The sequence below is a fragment of the Lactuca saligna genome, chromosome 9, assembly GCF_052625555.1.
Source record: "Lactuca saligna cultivar CGN05327 chromosome 9, ASM5262555v1, whole genome shotgun sequence".
NCBI lineage: Eukaryota > Viridiplantae > Streptophyta > Magnoliopsida > Asterales > Asteraceae > Lactuca > Lactuca saligna.
In genome coordinates this window covers 44,488,848-44,516,630 of record NC_136425.1, presented here as the reverse complement: position 1 = coordinate 44,516,630, position 27,783 = coordinate 44,488,848, and the positions used below count along the sequence as shown (strand labels likewise).

General features: G+C 40.1%; 3 protein-coding genes across 3 annotated transcripts; 2 read left to right on the top strand and 1 right to left on the bottom strand.

Moving 5' to 3' along the window:
* Nucleotides 1-11,960: 11,960 nt before the first annotated feature.
* LOC145013891 (uncharacterized protein At2g38710-like) lies at nucleotides 11,961-13,941 on the top strand. The gene is made up of 5 exons (XM_078972239.1): nucleotides 11,961-12,381; nucleotides 12,551-12,670; nucleotides 13,024-13,138; nucleotides 13,226-13,319; nucleotides 13,613-13,941. The coding sequence occupies exons 1-5, from the start codon at nucleotides 12,278-12,280 to the stop codon at nucleotides 13,810-13,812; spliced, it is 633 nt and encodes a 210-aa protein (XP_078828365.1). The 5' UTR covers nucleotides 11,961-12,277; the 3' UTR covers nucleotides 13,813-13,941.
* A 1,762-nt stretch (nucleotides 13,942-15,703) lies between these two features.
* On the bottom strand, nucleotides 15,704-17,252 carry LOC145018691 (leukocyte immunoglobulin-like receptor family A protein). Its single transcript, XM_078976554.1, has 4 exons — nucleotides 17,101-17,252; nucleotides 16,627-16,716; nucleotides 16,266-16,533; nucleotides 15,704-16,149 (listed from the first exon to the last, which is right to left on the bottom strand). The coding sequence occupies exons 1-4, from the start codon at nucleotides 17,141-17,143 to the stop codon at nucleotides 15,825-15,827; spliced, it is 726 nt and encodes a 241-aa protein (XP_078832680.1). The 5' UTR covers nucleotides 17,144-17,252; the 3' UTR covers nucleotides 15,704-15,824.
* Nucleotides 17,253-17,836: 584 nt separating this feature from the next.
* NBP35 (nucleotide binding protein 35) lies at nucleotides 17,837-19,422 on the top strand. The gene is made up of 3 exons (XM_078975376.1): nucleotides 17,837-17,970; nucleotides 18,080-18,181; nucleotides 18,308-19,422. The coding sequence occupies exons 1-3, from the start codon at nucleotides 17,925-17,927 to the stop codon at nucleotides 19,210-19,212; spliced, it is 1,053 nt and encodes a 350-aa protein (XP_078831502.1). The 5' UTR covers nucleotides 17,837-17,924; the 3' UTR covers nucleotides 19,213-19,422.
* Nucleotides 19,423-27,783: the final 8,361 nt, after the last annotated feature.

The following is a 27,783-nucleotide window of genomic DNA, read 5'->3' as shown; positions in this document are numbered from 1 at the left end:
CCATTTTGGAATGGCATCCAATTTTTGTAAACTACTTACGAACTCACCAACTTAATTGTTGACACTTTTTCTTTCAATTAACTTGTATTCTCAGGGAACCGCTAAGCAGGTTTGGGAATCAACTTTTGGGATTAACGCGCTGGTGTTAATTACTTCTTTTGAATAATGTTTATGTATTTATCTTTTGAACATGTAATGAATACAATTATGTAAACATCTTGGAAACTTTAATATATATGGTGGTGTGTACTTTCCTTTCTATGAACTGTTATGATACTGAATATGATGTCCTCCTCCCCCGAACGTTTCCGCCGTTCTGGTTTGGGGGTGTGACAGATTAGTATCAGAGCTTTGTTTATAGGGAATTAAGTATATCAAAACCATTTCTTTTTGGTATACAACTATAAACTCAACTGGGCAAAAACACTCTGAGAAAAGTCATACTTTTGAAATTAAATTTATTTAGTTTTAAGGTAAGCATGCACTCATTTTATACTAATAACAGTTTCATCGTAAATAACTTTAGAAGTATTATAAATAAGTTGTGCAGTACAGGTACGCCTTGGGACATGTAATCGGAACTGGGAAGAATATAGCCTGATCAACTATATTTGTCCAAGAGCCGACTAACGTATGCCAAGGAGTGTCTGCAGTGGACAACGATTTTAAAACTTACCAAAAGCACATCATTACATAATACTAAGGGAGTTGTTGTGTTGCCGTCAACCATTAAACTTAAGGGTAAGTTTCATGTGCTCTAGCTTATAGTAAATTTTTAACCCTATTCTCGTATAGTCTAAATGGCGGGATTCCATCACCCCAATGACCCCTACTACCCCAACCAAGGTAATGGAGGATGGATCGAAGAAGATCCTGAAGAAGATGAAGATCCTATATAGTTGGAGGGAGGGGATGACTCTGGCACGGAATCGGAGCCAGAAATTATCAATCCACCAATCCCACAACCTCCCGCCCACGTGAGGAACTTCCAAAGACCCACTCCTGTGTGGGGAAGTCACCTCCATCATTGGAGCCAACAACAAAGCTTACGCCCTCCCTACGGCATGTGCCGAGACTTCTATGATGTTAGAGGCGGGGGATCAGCCGACCGAGCACTTCCGGTCATGGTTGGCAAACTCGCCAACCAGTGCTATCAATCCGGAGTGCAAGCCAACCGAATCCGAGAGGTCAATGTGGAAGTACAAATCCACACGGCCGATATCAACCGCCTAGAGATGTTACAGAACGACATCCACATTCGCGCCGAAGCATTTCAAGCACAAGCAAATGCGGCCTTCGCAAAATTGAGGGAACAACAAGTTGCGTTTGATAGGCGCCTCATGGAGTCGAAGCAGTCCGACACGGAGTCGAGCTCCAAACACAAAGCGCGCTGCAAGTAGTGCTTGCCCGACTCTCAAATTTTGTTATAAATTAGGACTTCGGATAAAAGTATTATTTTCTTTAAATTGTTCTGTAATCGGAGGCCTTTAGAAAGGCTAAGAACTTTTGTCTAGACCCCACTGTAACACAACTATATGTTTAATATATATAAGGGTATATCCCTTTTCTTGTTGTTAATCATGCGCAATTCGTTCAATTCATATGTACATCTATTCAAACTTTACTTTCAAGCTCAAAACATTGTGTCGGTCAAACCCAATTTCTTAGAATTATTAGAAGTTAACTCAATATCATTCAACTCTGAACTACCAAAACTTATAAATCTTTCATTTTCTTTTGGCAGCGCGATGCCTCCTCGTCCAAACCTAAGGCCCAGGCCGGGCACGGCACCACTATCACCTCCACCACCAACTTATGATCCAGCCATGGTCCAGGCTGCTATCACAGCAGCAGTAACTGCAGCCCTCTCGCAAATAAACTCCCACAGAAATGGAGGGGCAGGAAGCAGCACGAATCATCCAAATCATGGCACTGGTTATGGCCAAGTTAGAGAATGTACTTACAAGGAGTTCTCTAAAGCTAAGCCAAAAACTTTTAATGGGATTGGGGGAGTCATTGCACTAATGCAATGGTTCGAGAAGACCGAAACGGTCTTCAAGATCTGTTCATGCCTAGAAGCAAGCAAAGTCAAGTTTGCTGCTTGCACTTTCATAGATTGAGCCCTCACTTGGTGGAAAAGCCATGTGAATTCGGTGATGCTCACTGTCGCCAACGCCATGAGTTGGGACGACCTGAAGGTTCTATTACTGGAAGAATACTGCCCAAGGGGCGAAGTGCAAAAACTTGAGCAGGAGCTCTAGAATCTGAAAATGACTGGGTCTGACCTAGTCGCCTAAACTGCTAGGTTCAACGACCTCGCTGCACTGTGCCCTACCATGGTCAACCCAGAATCAAAGAAGGTTGAAAGGTACATTTGGGGGTTGTCACCCCAGATTCAAGGGCATGTCCTAGCTTCCAGCCCTGTTACCTACAACAGCGCTAAACGCCTGGCTCAGCGACTCATCGACCACGGAGTAAAACACGGTACCCTTTCAACAACCGCAAATCCATCTAGGGAGGCTCAGGGCCAGAGTAGGCCTTGGAACAAAAGGAGGGGACAAACCCTCCAGGAAAACCCCAAGAAACAACAAGTAATAACGACCCATGCTATGACTGTACCTGCCAACCCTGCCCCCACAAACTCATATAATGGGAAACTTCCTAAGTGCAACCGATGCAACTTCCTCCACCACGGTCCTTGTCATGATCTTCAATGCACCAAGTGTAATAAGAAGGGACATATAGCCCGCTACTGCAAAGAGCCAACCCAACCTTCCGTCCCCACTGCTAATACCGGAGTGAGCCGCGCCTGCTTTGAGTGCGGAGACACGGGGCACTACCGCAGGGACTGCCCAAAGGCAAACAACCGGAATACCGGTGGAAGGGGCCGAGTTTTCGCAATGGGACAAGATGAAGCCATTGTGGACCCTACTGTTGTTACGGGTACGTTTCTTCTCGATAACTCGTATGCATGCATTTTGTTTGATAGTGGAGCGGAAAGGAGTTTTGTGAGTCACGACTTTAAAGGCCTGCTAAAATCAATACCACAATCATTAAGTGAACCATTCATAGTAGAAATGGCCAACGGGAAAACCGAAGGCACTAAGGAGATATACTTAAAATGCACCCTAACTTTAAATGATAATCCCTTTTCAATCAACCTCATGCTAGTCTCGATTAAGAGTTTCGATGTCATCGTTGGCATGGATTGGCTGAGTTCTCATCATGCGGACATTCTATGTTACGATAAGGCCGTTCGCCTTAATCTGCCAACCGGCGAAACTTTCATTGTCTTGGGCGACAAACCCAGTACCACTCTTCGTATCATCTCAAGTATCCAAGCTCGGAAATGCCTACGCAAGGAGTGTCATGCGTTTTGGCACATGTTGTAGATGTGAAACGCGAAGTCCAGGACATCAAGAATGTGCCCGACGTATGCAATTTTCCCGACGTTTTTCCCGAGGACCTTCCGGGAATACCTCCCGCGAGACAAGTTGAGTTCAGAATCGATCTGGTTCCCGGAGCTACCCCAGTAGCCAAAGCACCCTATCGATTAGCCCCGGAAGAGATGCAAGAGCTATCCAGCCAACTGAATGAACTACTTGAAAAAGGATTCATCAGGCCGAGCTTCTCGCCATGGGGAGGACCCGTACTGTTCGTGAAAAAGAAGGATGGATCATTCAGAATGTGCATCGACTACCGAGAACTCAACAAACTTACCATCAAGAACCGATACCCCCTACCCCAAATCGATGACTTATTCGACCAACTCCAAGGAGCCAACTACTTCTCCAAGATCGATCTGAGGTCGGGATATCACCAACTGCGAGTCCTGGAGAGTGATGTTCCCAAGACGGCCTTCTGAACACGATACGGACATTACGAGTTCGTAGTGATGCCGTTCGGACTAACCAATGCCCCGGCCGTATTCATGGATCTAATGAATCGGGTATGTCGTCCATTCTTGGATAAATTTGTTATAGTGTTCATAGACGACATACTCATTTATTCAAAGAATAAAGAAGAGCATATTCAACATCTGAGGCAAGTTTTAGAGACGTTACAGACTGAGAGACTGTATGCAAAATTCTCAAAATGTGAGTGTTGGATTAGAAAGGTGGACTTCCTCGGTCACGTGGTCAGCAAGGAAGGAATCCACGTGGACCCATCAAAAATCAAGGCAATCAAAAACTGGTCTGCACCAACTACACCAACAGAAATTCGCCAATTTCTAGGTCTTGCTGGTTATTATCGAAGGTTCATTCAGAATTTCTCCAGCATCGCAAAGCCTCTTACCGCCCTAACCCAGAAAGGTGTGACCTACAATTGGGGAGAAAAGCAAGATGTTGCTTTTCAGACTTTGAAACAGGCCCTTTGTAGTGCACCCATCCTTTCTCTTCCAGAAGGGACTGAAGATTTTGTGGTGTATTGCGACGCTTCGAAGCAAGGGCTGGGCTGTGTACTAATGCAGAGAGGAAAGGTTATTGCATATGCCTCACGACAACTGAAAACGCATGAGGACAACTACACCACTCATGATTTAGAACTTGGGGCGGTGGTCTTCGCTCTTAAAATCTGGAGACACTACCTATATGGTACCAAGTGCACTATCTTTACAGACCACAAGAGCCTACAACACATCTTCGATCAGAAGGAGTTGAACATGAGACAGCGACGTTGGGTCGAATTGCTCAACGACTACGAATGTGAGATTCGCTATCATCCAGGAAAGGCAAACGTCGTGGCAGATGCCCTTAGTCGTAAGGAGTACTCTGGCCGAAGAGTGAAGTCATTAGCCATGTCGATCCATTCGCACCTGTCAACACAAGTCAAGGAAGCTCAAATAGAGGCCTTAAAACCCGAAAACGTGACAGGTGAGACCCTTAGGGGAATGGACAAGAATTTAGAAATTAAGAGTGACGGAGCACGCTACCTCATGAACCGAATATGGACACCCAAGTTTGGTGGACTTAGAGAGGTAGTTATGAGCGAGGCACACAAGACTCCATACTCCGTACATCCCGGGTCAGACAAGATGTATCAAGATCTCAAGCAACTCTACTGGTGGCCAAACATGAAAGCAGAGATCGCTACATATGTGAGCAAGTGCTTGACTTGCGCCAAGATCAAAATAGAACACCAAAAACCCTCAGGACTACTCCAACAACCTGAAATTCCTGAGTGGAAATGGGAGCAGATTTCCATGGACTTCATAACGAAACTGCCCAAAACTCAGAGTGGCCAAGATACTATTTGGGTAATCGTCAATAGATTAACCAAGTCCGCTCATTTCCTACCGATCAAGGAAACTGATAAAATGGAAAAGCTATCGAGAATCTACATCCGAGAGATCGTACGACTCCATGGAGTGCTAATGTCTGTCATCTTGGACAAAGACAGCAGATTCACGTCTATATTCTGGAAATCATTGCAAAAATCCATGGGAACAAGATTGGACATGAGTACAGCCTATCACCCCCAAACTGACGGACAGAGTGAAAGGACGATCCAAAACTTGGAAGACATGTTGCGAGCATGTGTAATCGACTTTGGTAAAGCATGGGATGTTCACTTACCTTTGGTAGAGTTCTCTTATAACAATAGTTATCATACTAGTATCAGTACTGCCCCATTTGAAGCCCTTTACGGCCGTAAGTGCAGATCACCTCTGTGCTGGACGGAAGTGGGCGACACACAATTAGCAAAAGGTCTAGTTCCTGATAGCACCCTCACTGGTCCAGAGATCATCAGAGAAACTACTGAAAAGATCGTGCAAATACAAGAACGACTGAAATCCTCGAGGGATAGGCAAAAGAGCTATGCCGACAAAAGACGTAAACCCTTGGAATTTCAGATTGGCGATCGTGTACTACTGAAGGTCTCACCCTGGAAGGGCATGATACGCTTTGGAAAACGTGGGAAGCTAAATCCTAGGTACATTGGACCCTTCGAAATCATTTCAAGAGTTGGTCCAGTGGCCTACAAACTCCGACTTCCAATCGAGCTTAACAAAGTACATCCAGTATTCCACGTATCAAACCTGAAGAAGTGTTTGTCCGACGAAACACTTGTAATTCCACTCGATGAGATCGAACTAAATGAAAATCTTAACCTTGTGGAAGAACCCGTCGAGATCATGGTTAGGGAAGTTAAACGAACTAAACAGAGTCGCATTCCAATATTAAAGGTCCGATGGAATGCTAAGAGGGGACCTGAGTTCACATGGGAATGAGAAGATCAAATGCAACAGAAGTATCCACATCTCTTCCTCATCCCAGATTCTTCTTTTGTATTAAAATTTCGGGACGAAATTCCCTCTAACGGGGGGATGATGTAACAGCTCGTCATTTCAAGTCAGTAAAAATCGAGTCCTATAACCTCTTTGAGAAAGGAATTAGAATATCATCGAAAAATGAAGTATTCAAAAACTCTATTTGGAGTACGCTATGTGGTAGGTATCGTCTTAAGGTTTCCAAACATATAAATAACACAAAAATCCGAGTTATAACGAAGAAGTTATGACCATTCTAAGTTTTCTGACAAAAACCGGCAATACGAAGTTACGTAAAAACGCAAAGTTTCAATAAAACACTTTCTGACCTTAGGTGTCTAAATGAAAGTAGTAGATATCGTTAAACTACAAACATGCATAAAAAGAACGCTCAAATCGGACATCGTATGAAAAAGTTATGAATTTTTAAAGAACTTCCTTAATCACGTCATTTTAATAAATAAATAATAAAAATAATTTTGGAATTTGCCAACGGAATCTAAATAAAAGTTGTAGATCGTAGTCTCACCTTCGCGGGGATATAAAGAACATCGAAAACAGAGTTCGTATGAAGGAGATATGAATTTTTGAAGTTTGATAAATAATTTATATATAATTTTTATTAAAAACTTGGTATTATCCGAAGGAGTCAGCACCTAGGGCCGAAGTACGCGCCGCGTACCCTCGTACTCCCCACGTACTCGAGGCCACGGCCTCGGATCGTCCACGTCGCCCCTATGCAAGCCTACCCCCCCCCCCCCCCCCCCCGGTCCCGTCCGAAGCGTTGCAGCCGAGGATGCGGTCAGCAGTGACGTCCCGTACGCGCCGCGTACGGGAGTACGCCCCGCGTACGTGGGCCTTCCAGTCCCCTATAAAAGGGATGCGAGGGATTCCGGAAAAATTGCTCATTCACTCTCCTTTTTCTTGCGTTTTGCCTCGTTTTCCGTGCTCGCACTACCCCGAAGCCCTGGTCATTTTGTGCAAGTCCCGAAGGTCGATTTTACTCCCGAGAATCCCGAGAAAAATCCATTTCCCGAGATGAAACTTTGCCCGGTTTTCCATCTTGCTATCTTCAAACTTTCAAGTGAGTTCATACCCCTTTCAAACACACTTTAAATACATTTTAAATGCTTTTATACTCTTTTAGGGGGGAATACAAGTAAACATACGGTTATTATCGTGTATTTTATAAAGTTTCACTTCGCTTGTTTTACCAAATAAATCACTTGGAACTCATTACTATTATGGAAAACTCTTGTCATACTTTGTGTGCATTAGACTTATGCAAAGTATATAATGATTTCAAAGTACCTTTCATTGTTAAGTCGTTTTATACATTCTAAAAACTTATGATTTATGCTTTGTTAAACATTGTGAAAAAGGATAAACTTCACGTGCAAAAACTATCACTTTAATACAGGCTTAGTTGAGAATCCATGAGACGTGTATATCTTCAAACGTTACTTTTCTTTATTAGAAAGTAATGCTGCAAGTCCTGTCTATAACCAAAGTCTCCCGTTCGGAGAACGTGTCAAATGTGTATAGATCTATACGGGAAGTCATGATCCCGCGCCCTGACTGTTAGCTACAGTCCGTCTTTTGGGGTGACAGTTGTCATAACGCTGCGACGCCTGAAGAACGTCGTTACAGGCATATTATGTTTAGTATGGTTATAAAACTCATCGGATATACAATTATTATGGTATTATGCTTTTATAAAACTCATCGGATATACAAACCAAACAACTAATAGGAAGATTAGGGATTTTCCTGGTGCAATATTTACAACTTATGACACGAACATTCATATGCATTTCATACTTTTATAAGAAAATAAGGGTTTTTCTTGGAAGACACAACAAATCATATCTCAACCATTAGGGAAAATATGGGATTTTCTGGATCTAATACATTCATTTTCAACACAACAAGTCATGACTCTTCACACTTGAAATACTAAGTTTTCTGGAAAACATACACCCATTTTGGAATGACATCCAATTTTTCTAAACTACTTACGAACTCACCAACTTAATTGTTGACACTTTTTCTTTCAATTAACTTGTATTCTCAGGGAACCGCTAAGCAGGTTTGGGAATCAACTTTTGGGATTAACGCGCTGGCGTTAATTACTTCTTTTGAATGATGTTTATGTATTTAGCTTTTGAACATGTAATGAATACAATTATGTAAACATCTTGGAAACTTTAATATATATGGTGGTGTGTACTTTCCTTTCTATGAACTGTTATGATACTGAATATGACGTCCTCCGCCCCCGAACGTTTCCGCCGTTCTGGTTTGGGGGTGTGACAAGTTCCTCAATCTTTATAACCCAAAACCTTGGCCAACTCGCTGGGTCATCTCCCAGACTCAACGAGTTTACTCAGTGACAGAGAAGGTTGGGGGACCATGACCCAACTCGTTGAGTTGTATAAGCAACTCGTCGAGTCCCTTATAGCCTAAATCCATACATTTGTTTCTAGTTGGGCTTAATGCATCCAAAACATAGATATGGCTCCCTAGGGTCGATATATCACGTAAAGTTTCCAACTTTATGTGCATGCATGGGTTATTTAGCTCAAAAAGGCTCTAAAAGTGGTTCATATGTTGCATGGTACTCCCATGGCCATAAAGTTGGCACCTTTATGCCATGGAGTCCCTCAAAGGCTATGGATCTGAAGTTACACTTCACAATATGCTTGTATCCATGAATGGTCCCAAAATAAGCTCCTTAAAGCCCTAAACTACTCCATTAAGAGATCTATTAAATGAATAGACAAGGTATAGACTTTATACCTCAATAAGGCTGCTTTGACCATGAAATCTATGGATCCAAGGCTTCCTCCTTCAACCAAGTACTCCAAGCTTCCCCTTCTTCAAGCAAATACCAAAGAATCACTCCTTTTCACTCACACACATTCACAAGGCTCAAGATCCCGAATTAGGGTTTGCTGGACTGAGGAAGCCGATGAGGGAGGCCAAAATGAAGAGTTAGAGTCCTTAAATATGGTTCAAACCCTGAAATTTAGGGTTTCACTCTGACAGCCCTACTCGTCAATTCGAGGTTTCTCACTCGTCGAGTAGACTTTAAGTCTCGCTTCCCAAAAGTCCCATTCCTACTCGACGATTGTGGGGCCTCTAACTCGTTGAGTCCATTTGTAAAAATGAATAATTCTTTATTAAAATACATAACATGAACCGGACGTTACAGAATTTGAAATTAGGTTTGGTTTAGTTTTTCGGGGCCATACGATTGGTGTCGACTCGGTTCGATTCTGGTTGGATTTTGGTTTTGTTTGGTTTACTTTTTCGGGCTCATATGTTTACCCCTAATTTCAAAAGTATTCATGATTTGTAAGGAATTTCAAACTTGAAAAACAAAAAAAATAATTTATAAAACATGATAAATAAGTCTTGAAAACATGTATGTTGTGTTTTCTTAAGGCCTAAATAACATTTAAAATAAGAAAAAAAAAAGTACTTTTTTAATCTTTATGACTTTTTCTTCCTATAATTTCAAACTAGAAAAATCTAGTTTGTTTACATGTACAACTTAAAAAACAGGATTAGATAAGTCCCAAAAATAAATCATTTTAGTTTACTAAGGCTTACAACACAATTAAACATAAGACAAATATACATTCTTAAAGTTTTGAATATGTTCTTCTTACGAATTTCCAACTTGTTATGATATGATTATCGAACTTTAAAAAACTATTCAAAACACTTTTGAGTTATATAATTTCTAAAATATGATAGATAAATTCCAAATTTGCTCGCCATTTGTTAAGATTTTCAAGCTAAAAAAATTAGTTTTTAAGTGTATAATTTATAAAATAGAAAAGATACAAGAAAATTTTACTTCTATTGTGACAATCTTTGGAATAAAAGTAAGTCTTCATTTTGTTTTTCAAGTTTCAACTAGTTCTTTCTATGACAAAAGGAGTTGCAAAGAGAATTATGTTTTTAAAAATCTCGAACTAAATAATTATTTTGGCTTTTTGTTAAAATGACTACACAATTTTTTTTTTCTTTCACTATATAATTTTTAGTTTATAATTTTTTTCAGACAAAATTGCAAAAATGGTCCTTGTGGTATGCATTTTTTTGAAGTTTTAGTCCAAACCACGATTTTTTTGGATTGGTGATCCTTTTGAGTTAGTTTCGTTGCATTTTTGGTCCATCTGAATAGTGAAATGACTGTAATGCCCTTCTGATATATTTTGCTTTGTTTTTTCTATTTAATTTAATGTTTTATTAATTAAAAATATGGGACCCACCCTCTCTCTCTCTCTCTAGAAGACCCACCGCTACTGCCGTAAGATATGAAAGCTGCCACTGCCAGAAAATATGAGCACCACCACCGGAAAATCCCTCCAAAAACCTCATTTTTCCGGCGAATATAAACAACACCACAACCACCATCGATCGGAAAATTCTCTCTCTCTCTCTCTCTCTCTCTCTCTCTCTCTCTTAACTTCATCTTCCCCAAACCCACATTTTACCTATAGAAAAACACACAGTGTTTGGTTAAACAAATTGCAAAACAAATCTAGACAAAAATTTATCATTGATTCACCGCATCATAAACCAAATCTCAAAAAAAAAAAAAAAAAAAAAGGCAAATTCAAACCTCTGGTTCATCCACCCTATAGATCTCCTTATTTTTCATTTTCTCCAACTCTGGTATACCCAATCGGATCCCAAATTGGGTTCCTCATAATTTCATTTTGATCAATCAGGCAGAACACATCTCCACCAAACACAACCACTGCCACCGCTTCCTTACTTATAGTCTCACCAACACCCCGCAACTTCTCATCATACACAACACAACTCCTTTGTGCGTAAGACCCTTAGAGATCCTCACCGGAAACCCAACGTGGAAAGAAACACAGGGGATCATTTGGTTTGATTTCTTGGTCATAAATTTAAGCAAACACATCATGTGCATAAGTTACCTAACTAGTTCTACACAGAGCATCGATTACAATGGTGTAAGTGTAAACATTTGGATTGATTCCACAAGTTTCATCTCATAGAATACCTTTTCGGGTAATGCGCAAAGCTTGATGGAAGGACTTTCTTCATCGGAATTTTTTATTGTGGATTGTCTCGTTCGAGTTTACATTCTTCTTGTTCTTCTATATGATGAAGATGAAGAAGGCTACCAGAAGAAGGGAAAGAACTAGGTGGTATGCGATACAAGGAGAGAGAGAGAGAGAGAGAGAGAGAGAGAGATTTTTCATTCTTCTTGTTCTTCTATATGATGAAGATGAAGAAGGCTACTGGAAAAAGGGAAAGAACTAGGTGGTATGCGATACAAGGGAGAGAGAGAGAGACCCTTTTTATTTTTTTAATTATTAAAATAAATAAGTTACTATTAGATTTAAAAAGAAGTGAAAGAAAAATGAAAAATAAATATCAGAAGGGCATTACAGTCATTTCATTATTCAGAGGGACCAAAAATGCAACGAAACTATCTCAAAATGACCACCAATCCAAAAAAATCGTGGTTTGGACTAAAACCCCAAAAAATGTATACCACAGGGACCATTTTTGCAATTTTGTCTTTTTTTCAACTAATTGATTTCAAAGTGTAAAATATATTAACAATGATTATTGGGGGACTTAAATGCAATTCTCACAAAAAATAAAAAAGAAGCCTTCCTGTTGCAATTACAAAAACATATACACCTACTTTCCTCATCTTCCCAATGATTCCCACCTTTTCAAAACAAAAAAAGAGAGTTTGATTGGGTTTCTTCCTCCTCAGGCGGTGTTGTTTCAGCGGATTTTAAGCGATTTCAAACAACACCCGTTTGAGATTCATATAGTTATACGAAACCCCTCTTTGAAGGATTCTTTCAACCGATTATATAAGTTGATACCTACATAATTTTATAATCGGAATTGGTGCGCGATTACACATCGTTCAAAACCCTAATCCCTCTTTCTATCATTGGGAATTTAATAAATAAATCAGAGGAAACACAGGAAAGAATGGTGTCGGCAAATAGGGAGATGGTCGTGTATTGCTTCGATACCCTGGTGGCGCATTACAATGGCGAAGAAGTCCCTCCTCCTGCTTTCGATGAGGGTCAACAGTAATTCTCTCACTCTCTTTCTATAAATCTATAATCAGTTGTGCTATTGCTACTTCTTTATGCTAAAGGGTGTTTGAATGTGCGTTTTCAAAGTGATTATTGCAACTTGAAAAGGATCAAAATTGGATAATCGTGTGCAAATCATAATAACGCTTGTTTGTGATTTCAGCCCATTGTTTGTGACATGGAAGAAAGTGGTGAATGGTTATGAACCTCGTTTACGTGGATGCATAGGAACTCTTGCACCTCGTGGCATAGTAAATGGTTTCAAGGATTATGCTTTAACAAGGTTAGTACTCTATTATGCACTTCAAAATATATCATAAATGAACAAATTTGTTTTTTCTTCACAAAACACCATTGTTTTTGTTCACAAAATACCATTAAAACCCAAAAAAGAAAGGGTTTGTGAAAAAGAAAATACTTGACTTTACTAGTTTATTTCCCATCTAATTTTACTAGTTTCTGTCACCAAATGTTGAATTTACTAGTTTTCTTTAGGAAAAAAATCGATAATTGCATCACAAAGGTGCAAAAAACTTTGATATATACGAAAAACGATCTTTATTAAAACTTCACAAGAATAAATAGTGCTCCTTTTGTCCCAAAAAATGAACACTTTCTGTTTGTTTTTTTTTGCAGTGCTTTGAGGGATCATCGATTCCCTCCCATACAAGCTAAAGAGTTACCATTATTGCAATGTACAGTTTCAATTCTTGCTAATTATGAAAATGCTACTAATTATCTCGATTGGGAGGTATGTTTTAATTTTTATATAAAAAAATTGTAAAAAAAAAAAAGTTACATTAAATGGTTTAAAGTATCCATGTATGTTATTTTGCAGGTAGGAAAACATGGTATAATTATCGAGTTTACTGATCCAGACTATAACACCAAGCGAAGTGCCACATACCTACCTGAAGTGGCAGCTCAAGAAGGTTATATTTTGTCAATTTGGGTTTTTAAAGGGTTCAAATTGTAAATTTTATCTAACTAAGAGACAAGTCATATGGTTTAAAATATCACTCATAACTTATGAGTGTTTTATGATAAAATACGGGATCTTGATTATAGTTTTTCTACTCATTTTTTTATTTTAAAAAAGGGCAAATTACGAAAAAAAAAAATGTTGGTGTATCAACCAAACCTAATCTTACATGTTTTGTGTATTGTGGCACGTGTAATTAAACAATATAATGGATTAATTTTTGATGTTTTTTTTGTTAATTAGGTTGGACAGTAATTGAAGCAATTGATTCTTTGATGAAGAAAGCTGGTTACAATGGTGCGATTAATGACTCGGTGAGGAATCGTATTCGACTGACTCGTTATCAGAGCACGTTGTTCACTATGCACTACAGTGATTATGTTAACTATGTGAAAACGACAAGAGGTGTTGCACCCTCTGTTGTGGGCCTTAAAGCCCATTAAGCTCTTCCATCACTTTAAAGTTTAAACTCATTGGTTTCCATAATAAACTTATTTTGGTCCTTTGAACAAAAAGTATGTATTTATTTGTGTTCTTCAAGTTAATGTAATGATGGTACTTATTTATGTGAAGTTATCTGTTTTTTTATATTTAAGGTTGAATTGGTATTTAAGGTTGAGTACTAACTACTAAACAACCTGCCAATCCGTGTTTGTGTGTCGTGTATTCATGTCAGACACGAATTTACACAACATGAATTTGTTAAACACGATCAAAATACGAATTATAAAATATGTTTGGGGTATCAAACATGAACACGACACGTACAAAAATTCTTGTGACATGTAACACGACACGAATAGACATTTTTTTAGCCGTGTTACACGAAAACACAAAAAGAAATGTTTTTAATGACTTTTTTTAAGCTAGGGCTATAAATGAATTATTGACTTTTACCAAATTTGTCCTTAATATATTATAAATATAAAATTTAGCCATAAAGTATATATGTGTATAAATGTGTTTATACATGTTTGTACGTGTCAACACGAATTTATATCATATCTTATACGTGTCTAAACAAGTAAATTCATGTTTGACACGTATAAGACACGAAAAACGAATTTAAAATATGTATCAGACATGAATAATCATGAAACATGAATTTCTAAAATACATACACGAAAAACTCGTATTGTGTATCAAATTGTCAGGTCTAGTACTGCTAAAGTCTGACTATGAGGACTTTTAACCCACAACTCCGCAACTGACTACTTATTGAAATGAAACACCGAACATTTAAGGCTATTGACTGAAAGATAGATTTCTAATAAGTAAAAATTTCTAATACCCCTCTTTCAGAGGGAAAAAAAAAACACAGCTTCTAATACCAGTAGGCCATAATCTTTTTGGTTTATGTTGGGTTAAAATTAGGTAATCTTTACTAACTATGCCTCAAGTGTGTTGCCCTAGGTTGGATATGCTCTTTACCCTAATCCAAGTGGTAGCAAATTTTTAACTAACATGCACCATATTAGGATCAATGTTAATGAGATAAAAGTTAGTAATTTTCTATTCTTTTAAAAAAGGTAAAATAAAGATCAAAAACTCCTTCGTCTAGAAAAAAACATGAATAATGTCATCTTTTTCGTGAAAATAACACCAGGAAACTTGTTAAGTTATGGCATATGTGTCTTACGCAACCTAAGAGTGATCTTTCAAATAAACAAATCTAACTTATCGAGTTAAGTATTTTTCAAATTGTGGTAACTTGGTAAGACATGTAGAAAATATGATGGATAACTTATTGATCCGTACTCAAATCTTGACACTACTCATACCCTATGGCCATAAAGATTCATTTATAGTGACTTCAAAACAGCCATCCCGAAAATCATCGTTAAATAAATTGTTTTCCAATTTTTTTTATTTATTTTATTATTATTATTATTATTATTATTATTATTATTATTATTTTTTATTTATGGATTTTCTAAAAGTAGCTACTTAGTTCTTTGAGCCCACCTACGTAATTAGCAAATGGTAATGAGCTAGGAGATCTTCATAACGTGGTGCTCCCATATACAAGACATTTTTTTCGTTAACATAGTTTTTGTAAAATCTCTTGATATAAGACTTTATTTTAACAATATTATTTTTTCTGTGAAAATGCTCTTTAAAGATTTATACAACAAAAAAACTTCAAAAAGCACGTTTTCTTTACAAAAATACCCAAGATTTTAGCAGTTCAAATGTAATTTCTCTAGTCAAACTTATCTTTTTATCTGTTGTTCTTCATCACATTTGTCATGTTTGGTGACTTAGTTAAAACCCATTTTGTGACCATATACATAGATAGATAAGTACACACTACTTGGTTCAATACTTCAATCCTACAAAAAAGATACACTTTTAAGATCAAATCTTAATAAACAAAGCGTTTTGTGTAGCAAATATGGCAAACATAGATGTGGATAATCATCAAGAGAGAAGTGACATGATTCACAAACCAAAATTAATCAGACTCATGGCGTCTCTTCCCCTTGTCTCTCTTGTGTCTCCTGTCATCATCATCATCACCACGCCTTTTCTCTCTCCTCTCATGTTTCCTCTCATCTCTCTTTTCATACTTTTCATGTTTCCTTTCTTCTCTTCTTTCATGCTTTTCTTTTTTCTTTTCTTCACGTCTTCTTTTCTTCTTGCTGCTCTCATCTTCAGAATCTTCCTTTGAATCTCCTCTTACAGATGGAGCTTCAGACACATTTGCATTTGCACTTTTGGGTGCCTCCATTGTCACCACAGGCTGCAAAGAACTTGACTCTTCCCATGCTTTAGGTGCCCTGTAGTATAATTTCAAAGAAAGGTTGAATCTTTACAACCCTAAAAACACAAATAACACACTCATCTTTGCAAGAATTGACATTTTAGACTTTAGTGTTATGGATTAGAAACTTACTTGGCAAAACCAAGACCTTGAACATGAGCAGCTTCAGCATGACCTGCTCCCAAGTCTTCAGCAGTAGACCCTCTCTTCACAAGTTCAGAAAACTCATGTTTATCAAGTCTATTAGTTTGAGGTTTTGAAGAACGCTTTGGAGCTAAACCTAAAGCTTCCCTCATAGCCTGCTCTTCTTCTTCCTTGATCCTTTTTATCTCTTCTTTAGCTGCTTCCATGTCTGCTTCTTTTGACTTTTTATCTTTAGAATACCAGTGTAGATCCTTTCCTGTTGTTCAAGGTTACATGTATATTAATGGAAACCCCTAAAAGATCTATTTGACTACTTTTCAATATTACAACTAAAGAATGAAAGACTAACCTTTCTGCCATCTTCCTACAGGAGCCTTGAGACTGTGACCAATATAGTTTTCTCTGTATTTATCAACCTTTACATCATCCCAGTTGAATTCTGCACATTAGTAACATAAATCATGTTAATATAAGTTTTAGAAGATTCTTATTCTATAGGATGAACATCTTAGTTTACTACTTTCCTACAAATCCATCCAAATATCAGCGTATTGAGTTATTTCACAAAACTTGCGATAAACAATTTTCAATAACTCTTCTTTAAAGTGTCGAATGATTTCGAAAGATGAACAAATTCCCAAACATTCATCCTATTATATACGTCCTAGATACCAGATCGATTAAGAAACATTAATCATGTAATGTCGCGGAATCAATTCACCTAATTTTCGGAGATACACAGATGAACATAAGAAAAATATACTAAACTTAGGTCATAACTGATTTCAAAACCCTAAAAAGCAAAAGATGAGGCTGAACTTACGATCTCGACCACCACGCACACCACCTCTGGAAGGATGATACATAGTCGCTATAAACTTCAAATCGCAGGAGAAGATCGAAAAAATCTAGCAATTTCGCTCGTCCAAATTCTGAAAGAGGTATTGATTTTGAGAATTTGCATTTGTGTGTTATCGAGGATTTGTTATTAAAAACAGTTAGTTACAGAAAATACCCTGTAGTTATGTATGCTTTACGAATAAGGTCCTTTAAGGACTGATTTTACGCTTTTAATAATTTTTTTTCCTTACTATGACAAGGTTGATGGGATAATAACAATTTCAAAGGTGTAATATTACTAAATGATAAATGCTTTTTAAAACTACAAGAAAATATTCATTTATTTTATAAAATATTTTAAGCTTTGCCAAATTACGTTATGAATGGTGCTGCTATTAAAAACCTAATTTGCTATTGCTTTCGCAATGTAAATTAAAAAAAACAAATAATTTTGTAAAATATAAATTATTATTTTGCAAAATGGATCATTGATCAATTTCATAAACTATAAACGATTATTTTGTATAACAATAAGATTTTCTCTAAAATGGTAAAAAGTAATTATAAAGTATTAAAATAAGTTTCATTAAAAAAATTAAAAAAATAAGTTTCATCCAAGTTATTTTACCAAGATGTATATTTATTTTAGTGATGTTAAATTTCTTTCTAAAAAGACGAATCACGAGTTGAATCGGGCGAGTCCAAGGTCGGTTAGGGCAGCGTATAAATGGAATTCGTGAAGGTTATAGCCGCCATTTATCGACACGCTTTCTTCTGCTAAACGCAAACCAGAGGAAACTAGCGAAAATGGAGAACGGCAATCACAAAGAAGTCCCCGACAACGCCAACGAACGTAGGGTTAACACTTAACACCACTTCTTTTACCTCCTTATTGTTCAATCAATTACTTTTCCCATTGATTCTGACCTAATTGATTCAATTTTTGTTTGCTCCGGTTTCAGATTGCCCCGGGACAGAAGCAGAAGATGCCGGAAAAGCCGATGCTTGCGCCGGTTGCCCTAATCAAGAAGCTTGTGCTACTGCTCCTAAAGGCCCCGATCCAGGTACTCTTTGTTTGTACTTTGTATACCGACTCACATATGTACAGCTTAATCGTTGTTCTTCATATTCGATTTTCAATTCGTTAAACGTGTTTTTCCTAATCGAATAGTCTCATTTTCCTTGCATAGATTTGGTAGCAATTGCAGAACGAATGGCTACAGTAAAGCACAAGATCCTGATTTTATCCGGTAAAGGCGGTGTAGGCAAAAGCACATTCTCAGCTCAACTCTCATTCGCACTAGCAGCTATGGATCATCAAGTAGGTCTACTCGACATCGACATATGTGGCCCAAGCATCCCAAAAATGCTCGGTTTAGAAGGCCAAGAGATTCACCAAAGCAACCTAGGTTGGTCCCCTGTGTATGTCGATTCCATCGGAGTCATGTCAATCGGATTCATGCTTCCAGATCCAGATGACGCCGTTATCTGGAGAGGCCCTCGCAAGAATGGAATCATCAAACAGTTCCTCAAAGACGTTTACTGGGGCGAACTTGATTTCCTTGTAGTTGACGCCCCACCAGGTACCTCAGATGAACATATCTCAATCGTCCAATTCCTCAAAGAAACAGGAATCGATGGAGCCATTATTGTCACCACTCCACAACAAGTTTCTTTGATTGATGTCAGAAAGGAGGTGAGTTTCTGTAAGAAAGTTGGAATCCCAGTTCTTGGTGTTGTAGAGAACATGAGTGGATTGTCTCAACCTGTGACTGATTTCAAGTATGTGAGACAATTGAAGAATGGAGAACAAGAAGATGTTACAGAATGGGCTTTGAAGGTGATGAGGGAGAAAGCACCGGAGTTGTTGGATTTGGTTGCGTGTAGTGAGGTGTTTGATAGTAGTGGTGGAGGTGCTGCAAGGATGTGTGTTGAAATGGGTGTTCCTTTTCTTGGGAAAGTGCCTTTGGATCCGAAGTTATGTAAAGCTGCTGAAGAAGGTAAGTCTTGTTTTGTTGGTAATGAATGTGGTGTTAGTGCTCCTGCACTTTCTGCGATTATTAGTAAATTGCTGAAAAATAACATGTTTGCCTAATCAGAAAATGGTGTCGTTTTGAGTAGTTTCATCATCTGATTCTGGTTGTTTGTTGCAATCATTAGGATGCTACTTATGTGAATTTTGATATTTTTGATTCACAGAAAATTATGGTTATCTATTTGTATTTTGTCCTCTACTATCTAGAAAAGAGTTCCACATGTATATCGTCTTTGTACTAGTGAATAAAACATACAAAACTTCTGTTTACCATGCAAAATTAATTTAATAGTCAAATGGGAATGGGGAGTTTAACTGTGTGTTCCGGAGTTTAATAAAGGAAAGAAAAGTAAGGGAGGAAATTTAAGCAAATGTTGCGAATTCGGTCTTCAATACGAGTATAAGTGATCAGGTGTTGGCGATGTCGTTTAAAACTGATGTTGCCACGATTCAGAAGATTAAACAGATCAATTCTAACGATTTCAAATACAACAATAAGAGAAAATTGTAAATTTAACAAAATATACTAAATACTTTGTGGGAAATAGCAAAAAAAAAAAAACAAAAAACAAAAAACAAAACAAAATTGTATTTTTAGCCACTAAAATCGCAGAGGAGTATAATCCATCTGCAATTTCGTCATGCCCTCTGTGAACGTACAAGTGGCTAAGTACATATATGTTTTAGCCACTTGTATGTTCGCACACCCCATTTTCCAGCCTAAAATCGTAGATGGATTATATCCATCTGCGATTTCCTCTCTTATTCACCTGGTAATAGAATTTGACTACGAAACAATCTTATTATATATCAATTTTTTCAAAAAGTTATCCTTTTTTACTACGAAATTGATAGGGTTTGAAGAAATCGTCCATGATGGCTCTAAGGAAATCGCAGATAGAAAGGGTTTCTCTAAAAAAGATACAGATGGAAATGCGAAATCGCAGATGGACTTAATCCATCTGCGATTTTAAGGGTTAATTTTGTAATTTAAGTTTTTTTTTTGGTATTTTTTACAAAGTAATTAGTAAATTTGGCTGAATTTGCAATTTTCTCCAATAATAATGCAAATGAGCAGAACCAATTTATATGGTTCACACTGTAACACCCATAAAATCTGCCAAATTTGAACTTTTAAAAACATTTCAAAACCATTAAATCACTGCAAACTTGTTTTCAAAATGTATAATATCAGAGTTTTCCCAAAAACAAAAACAAAACATGAGGAGTAGTACGATCACGCCTTTGCCTTTCCGCGATCCCCTGATGTACCTGAAACAATAAACTGAAACTGTAAGCCTGAAAGCTTAGTGAGTTCCTCCAAAACACTGATACACTGCACATAATACATATACAAATAACATGTATTGGTCCACAACTTTATAGACTGGATTACTCCTAGGCCTATAGCGTGAGTCTGGATTGCCTTCCGGGCCCACATTTCACATCTGGATTGCCATCGAGCTCACAATACGAGTCTCCCTCAACTCGTATCTGGAATGCTCCCGGGTTTGTTGGTTACCGCACAGAGCAGTATCACCTCAACCCATCCCACATAATATGTCGACATATCACAACTAATGCACATATAGATAATCACATAATACCACATGTAGTCCTACAGATCTACCTAAATGTAATAGCAACTAACACGCAAGACTAACTCATACTCAACATACTACCAACTGCTAGGATATCATATCCAATGGGCCGGCCTTGGTGCCTTAGACCCCTTAGTATAGTGAGGTAACTCACATCTCAACTGTCGACTCGAAAGATAAGCTCAAACTCTCGGATCACCGCCACAAACTCCACCACCTATATTCACCATAGAACCATACTCATAAATTTCCAATTTCCCAAAATGCCCCAGAAGTCAATTAGCCAACCCTTGGTCAAAGTCAACAGTCAACAGTCCATGTTGACCCGACTCGTCGAGTGCAATCATTGACTCGTCGAGTCCTTCCAGAAATCGAGTAGTTGTGAAATCCCCCCCCGCTACTGACTCGTCGAGTTCAAGCGTGTCTAAAAGTGGGGAAACCCAAGTTGACTCGCCGAGTCACCCCACTGACTCGCCGAATCCATGTAGAAGTCCTTGCACGAAAATCTTCATCGGACTCACCGAGTTTTCCATGCAACTCGTCGTGTCCCTTCAGTCCATTATCTATTAAGATGCTTTTAAGCCATTTTAAGGTTCCATACTACAGATCCAGCTTCCCAATGCATGTTTATCACGTAAAGCTGCAAACTTTACGTGTATGTAAGGCTCTAAAGTCTTATAATGTCAAAACCAAGCTTGTAATGGAGTTTTACACTTAAGGAGAGGTTCATACTTGCTAAAGTTGAAAGCTTTATGGACTTAGAGACCAAAGAGAGTTCAGATCTGAAGTTAAAACTTCAGATCTTAGCTCATACCCAAGAATAACTTATTAATATGCTAGAAAAGCCCTAATCTTTAACCAAATGAGATCTAGAAGGAAATGAGGTCAAGGTAACGACTTGATACCTTCCAAAAGATGCTAACTGAGGTAGATATCAGATCCCCACATGTTCCTTGCTTCTAGTCACTTGCTCTCTAAGCTCTTCTCACTAAGATCCTCATTCCAAAGCTTAAAACACACAAGGATGGATCACACATACAAATTAGGGTTTGTTGGACTCTCAAGAGGATGTAAGGGGGCTAAAGGAGGCTAATGATCTTTTAAATAGGGTGCAAAACCCCAAAAATTAGGGTTTCATCCCAGGGCCGGTCCAGACGGTAGGCAACCCGGGCGACCGCCCTGGGCCCATGTTTCCAGGGGGCCCAAAATTTATGGGATATGTAGTGGATATTATTAAAAAAAAATTATTACCTAAATCATTTTTTGGGTGTAAATTTGGTTCAAATTCAAATTAGCTCAAAAGATAAACACTTCGGCTTGCTTGTTATTGTTGATTGAACACGTCTATACCGAAGAATAAATGATATTTTTTGTAATCTTTATTTTATTCTTATTTGAGGGGTCATTTTTTATTTTCTTTGCGCCTCGGGCCTCACATACGTTTGGACCGACCCTGTTTCATCCTCCAACTCCTACTCTTCGAGTCCTATCTTGGACTCATCGAGTAGGTCAGTTAAACATGTGGCCCAATTCGCTTCTACTCGACGAGTCAGGGCATCCAACTCCTCGAGTAGACCTTGCAATTATGAAAATTAAACCCACAAAATTATCACCTGAGATTCGGGGCGTTACAATTCCCCCCACTTGAACTGGACTTCGTCCTCGAAGTCTGCTGTGGTGAACAACCCAGGATAGTGCTCTCGCATTTTCGCCTCCGGCTCCCACGTCCACTTGGACTCTCTTCGGTGCTCCCACTGTACCTTTACCAAAGATATCTCTTTGTTCCGTAGAACCTTCACCTTCCTGTCCAGAATGGCCACGGGCCTCTCAACATAATTCAGGCGCTCATCGACCTGAATGTCATCCAATGATACTACTGCCTCCTCATCCAGAATGCACTTTTGTAATTGCGAAACATGAAAGTTGTTGTGGATTCGACTGAGCTCCTCTGGTAGCTCTAACATGTATGCTACCTTGCCAACCCTGGCAACGATCCTGAACGACCTAATGTATCGGGGACCCAAGTTCCCCCTCTTCCTGAAGCGGATCACACTCTTCCAGGGCGAGACCTTCAGGAGTACCATGTCACCGACCTGGAACTCTAACTTTGATCGACGTCTGCCAGCGTAACTCTTCTGTCGACTCTGAGCGGTCTGCAGCCGCTGCCTAATCTGCTGAATCTTCTCGGTAGTCTGCAAGACTACTTATGTCCGCCCATCACCCTATGTCCGACCTCACCCCAAAAAACAGAGGTGCGATATCTCCGACCATACAACAGCTTGAAAGGTGGTGCGTAGTGCTGAAATGATAATTGTTATTGTAGGCGAACTCTGCAAGGGGTAGGTGGGAACCCCAACTCCTACCGCAGTCAATGACACACGTCCTCAACATATTCTCGAGGGTCTGAATGGTCCGATCGCTCTGACCATCGGTTTGCGGATGAAATGTTGTGCTAAAATGCAGCCGCGTGCCCAGTTCCTCGTGGAACTTCTGCCAAAAACAGGAGGTAAATCTAACATATCGGTCGGAAACAATGGAGACCGGGACCCCATGGCGAGCGAAGATCTCGCGAACATACACGTCGGCCAACATCTCGGCCGATGAACTCTCCCGTATAGCCAAGAAATGGGCACTCTTGGTCAATCGATCCACGATGACCCATATAGCATCAAACCCCTTCGCTGTCCTTGGTAGTTTGGTAATGAAAATCGTGATCTGTTCCCATTTCCACATGGGAATCTCTAGGGGTTGCAGCATACCATGCGGCCTCAGATGCTCGGCCTTGACCATCCTACAGGTCAAGCACCTCTCGACGTACCAAGCGATCTCTCGCTTCATACACGGCCACCAGTAACTCAAACTCAGGTCTCTGTACATCTTGGTGTCCCTCAGGTGAATAGAGAAGTGAGACTTGTGAGCTTCCTCCATGACTGTCTGTCTGACCCCACTAGACATCGGAACCCATACTTGACCACATCGGGTCAATAATCCCTGACTATCCTCCTCAAACTGGGTGCTCTCACCCCTGATCCTCTCTAGCTTCCAGTTCTCTGGTCGCATTCCCTCGACCTGAGCATCTCTGATCAAACTCACAAGCAGAGAATCCACCTCTATCCTCATACATATCGTTGGGGTGGAAGACCCAGCTGACTTGTGACTCAAAGCATCTACCACCACACTCGCTTTATTGGGGTGGTAAAGGATCTCGCAATCGTAGTCCTTGATTACATCCAGCCACGTGCGCTGCCTTATATTCAGGTTCTGCTGATCCATGATGTGTCTCAAGCTCTTGTGATCCGTGTATATGGTACAACGGACCCTATATAGGTAATGCATCCAAATCTTGAGAGTGAATACCACTGCCCCCAACTCCAGATCATGCATAGGGTATCTCGTCTCATGCGACTTCAGCTGCCGCGATACGTACGGTATCACTCGTCCTCTCTGCATGAGGACCGCCCCCAAACCTGTGATGGATGCATCATAGAACACCACAAAATGCTCAACTCCCTCCGGGAGAGTCAAAACTAGAGGCTCACACAAATGCTGTCGGAGGGTCTCAAATGCCATCTGCTGCTTAGGGCCCCACCAGAAATCCACCCCCTTCCTCGTCAGACGAGTGAGGGGTACTGCAATCTTGGAGAAATCCCGTATAAATCTCTGGTAGTATCCTTCTAATCCCAGAAAACTCCTGATGTCTGAAGGAGATCTCGACACCTCCCACTGCATGACTGCCTCGATTTTGGCCGGGTCGACCAAAATCCAGTCCTGGTTAACGAGATGTCCGAGGAACTGGACCTCTCGTAACCAAAACTCACACTTCAAAAACTTGGCATACATCCGTTATCATCTCAGAACTCCCAATAACTCCCTGAGGTGCTCCTCGGTCTATTCTCGTGTCTTGGAATACACCAAGATATCATCTATAAACATGATAACTGATTGATCAAGCATCGGTCTGCAAACCCAATTCATCAGGTCCATAAATACTACTAGTGTGTCGGTGAGCCCAAACGGCATCACTACGAACTTATAATGTCCATAACGGGTCCGAAACGTGGTCTTCTCCATGTCCTCCTCTCCGAACCACACCTGATGATACTCAGACCTCAAATATATCTTGGAAAACCAAGATGCACCATGCAATTGATCAAAGCGATCATCTATCCTTGGGAGCAGATAACGGTTCTCCACCGTCAACTTGTTCAACTCCCTATAATCAATGCATATCCGGTGCGAACCTTCCTTCTTCCTGACAAAGAGTATTGGCGCTCCCCACGGGGAACGGCTCGGTCGAATGAACTGCTTGCCCAACAGTTCCTGCGGCTGTGACGACAACTCCTGCATCTCTGGCGGCACTAACCGGTACGGCGCCTTGACGATAGGGGTTGCACCCGACACCAAGTTGATCCGAAACCCGACTTGCTTCTCTGGAGGTATCCCTGGCAAATCCTTCGGAAACACATTAGCAAACTCCCTAGCTACTGGAACCTCTGAAATTGAAATCTGATCCATGGCTCGCGTATCTACTACATACACTAGATAACCCGCACACTCGTGTTGAATATACTGTCGAGCCCTGGCAGCTGAACAGAACCCTGATCCCACTCTGGTGCCCTCGCCATATACAATCAGTTGTCTCTCACTTGGGGTCTGAACTACTACCTACTGGCCCTCGCAATCAATCATGACACCAAATCGACCAAGCCAGTCCATCCCCACAATCACGCACACTTCCCCCATGGGAATCGAAATCAAGTTTATCAGGAAGGACACCCCAAAGATCTCCAACTCACATCCTCGGTAGATCAAAGAAGCAAAAACCCTATGTTTGTTGGCGATGGAAACTCGCAACAGACACTCTAACTCGCCCACTTACACATTGAACTCCCTACTGAATGTACTAGATACAAACGACCGAATCTCCCCCGAGTCAAATAAAACCAATGCAGACAGGGAGTTCACTAAAAACATACCTAACCATATGCACGATAAATAAGCATACAACATATATAATAAAAGGAATAAAGGATAAAAACATACCAGCAACCACGTCAGGTGCCGCCCTGGCCTCCTCGGCTATACGCTGGAAGGCACGCCCCTAAGCCTTTGGAGGCTCTGCCTTAACTGGCCTCCCATCCGAAATCCTCAATGTAGACAGCGCGCAAGCAACGAACAGTTGGCCTTCAAGTGGAAAACCTTATCACAATAATAACATAACCTCATACTTGGAACCGGGGCATCCTGGAGACAATCCTTTGCATAATGCCCCTCATTGCCACACCTGTTGCACTCACTACCAACTCGAAAAACCATAGAATGGCCCTTTCCGCACTTTCCAAAAGTGCGGCTCTGCTGACCCCCGGTCATGGAATCAGCGGTCTTAGACTGCTATGGTACTGGTTGTGACTGTGTCGGGGTCTGCCGTTTCTCCCTCAACTGCAAATCAATCTCCAAATCATGCCGCCTCACGACCTGTAAATCCAGAAGAGTATCACATCTCTAGGTAGACACAAACTGTCGGATGTTAGTCTTGAGCATGCTCATATAGCATGTCATCTGAGCCTACTCGGAAGCAAACTCTAGGTAGAACATTGCACTCTCTGTGAACTTGCGGGTGATCTCCGTCACCGACTCCCCATCCTGTCTCGAACTCAAAAACTCCTGAGCCAATCGTTCCCGCTTAACCCGAGGGATGTAACGAGCGCGAAACATATCCATGAAGTGCTCCCAAGTAACCACAACTCTCTGATCATCAGTGTATGACCTTGTCGTCAATCTCCACCAGTCCTTGGCCCCGGACCTTAGCAGATTCAGGGCATACTTGACCTTCTGGTTAGTAGGACAGGAAAAAGTAAAGAAACACCCCTCCAAATCAGAAGCCCACCTCATAGCCTTCATGGGGTCCTGAGTTCCATAAAAAGTAAGGGGCTTCGTGTTATCGAAGTCCCTATACTGGAAGCCCTGAATGGCTCCTCCTCCCCCTGCCGCTGTTACAGCTGATGCGGCTGCAACAGTGGCTGTCTCTGCAAGGGCTGCATAACGCTCGTCGAAATACTCAACCATGACTGTCTTAATAGACCCAAACATCTCTGGCAGTTGTGCCCGGAACAAAGTGAGAACCTCATCATGCAGGATCTCTCGAATTCTGGCGTCTAGCTCATCTGTCCCATTCTACCCTACAGTCTCAGGTACTGCTGGACCCTCTTGGCCTCCGTCTCATGATCCTGATCCTGACCCGGATCCATTCACAAAGTGTCTCGTCATCACCATTCTGAAAACATACAAAAAGATATCAGATAATCCACATAAATAAAGGGGAACCAACTCCCGACTAAACCCTAGGGGTTGTGACTTCCTTGCTATGCGTATGGGTCCTATGCTTTCAGTAGTACGGGCCCATACTACCTTCCACACCTACCCATATTTGTCTCAAGTATCATCACAACACCCTAACAATATACGTTCACATGGTGGTCGCTCAATCCTCACTCCTAGAGGAAAGCTAACTGTCTCACATCGACCTACCGGTCTCACACAACTCACTCATCCATGAAACTTCCACCAACCCTGCAACATTAGTTTATGCTAGCCATACATAATGCTAGACCCTATAGATTTTCGAATATTTGATCCTACCCTAAGCCCCTAATCAATAAGAACAGAACATAAAGCCAAATCAAACATTCTCCAGCTATAAGATTTTAATTATGTACAACCGTGATACATACACAAGCAACTACAGTAATGTTGTTAATCTCATATAAGGAAAACCCTAGGCTAGTAGGCATCATGTAATCAGACAATTCTATCATGCAATTCTTGAAGATCCCTAGCCTAGTACTAGCATGTTGTTCTAACATATCACAATATTAAATAACCGTATGGTATTTTGAGGTCTACTTACTGGCTCCGACTGATCGTACACCCTGCATCCTCCTTTTTTCATTTTGAAAACCATTTTAAAATTATTTTGAAAATCCTTCCTTGGTTTAAGATTGGATTCACACGAATGTTCCTCCAATTTACT

Bases quoted from the DNA above. Each gene is read 5' to 3' on its own strand.
- LOC145013891 (XM_078972239.1), top strand. From the start codon at position 12,278: ATGGTGTCGGCAAATAGGGAGATGGTCGTGTATTGCTTCGATACCCTG. The intron at 12,382-12,550 runs GTAATTCTCTCA...TTGTGATTTCAG, and splicing joins GCTTTCGATGAGGGTCAACA to CCCATTGTTTGTGACATGGA. The intron at 13,139-13,225 runs GTATGTTTTAAT...GTTATTTTGCAG, and splicing joins CTAATTATCTCGATTGGGAG to GTAGGAAAACATGGTATAAT.
- LOC145018691 (XM_078976554.1), bottom strand. From the start codon at position 17,143: ATGTATCATCCTTCCAGAGGTGGTGTGCGTGGTGGTCGAGATC. The intron at 16,717-17,100 runs GTAAGTTCAGCC...ACTAATGTGCAG, and splicing joins TGTGCGTGGTGGTCGAGATC to AATTCAACTGGGATGATGTA. The intron at 16,150-16,265 runs GTAAGTTTCTAA...ATTATACTACAG, and splicing joins CAAGGTCTTGGTTTTGCCAA to GGCACCTAAAGCATGGGAAG.
- NBP35 (XM_078975376.1), top strand. From the start codon at position 17,925: ATGGAGAACGGCAATCACAAAGAAGTCCCCGACAACGCCAACGAAC. The intron at 17,971-18,079 runs GTAGGGTTAACA...CTCCGGTTTCAG, and splicing joins CCCCGACAACGCCAACGAAC to ATTGCCCCGGGACAGAAGCA. The intron at 18,182-18,307 runs GTACTCTTTGTT...TTCCTTGCATAG, and splicing joins TCCTAAAGGCCCCGATCCAG to ATTTGGTAGCAATTGCAGAA.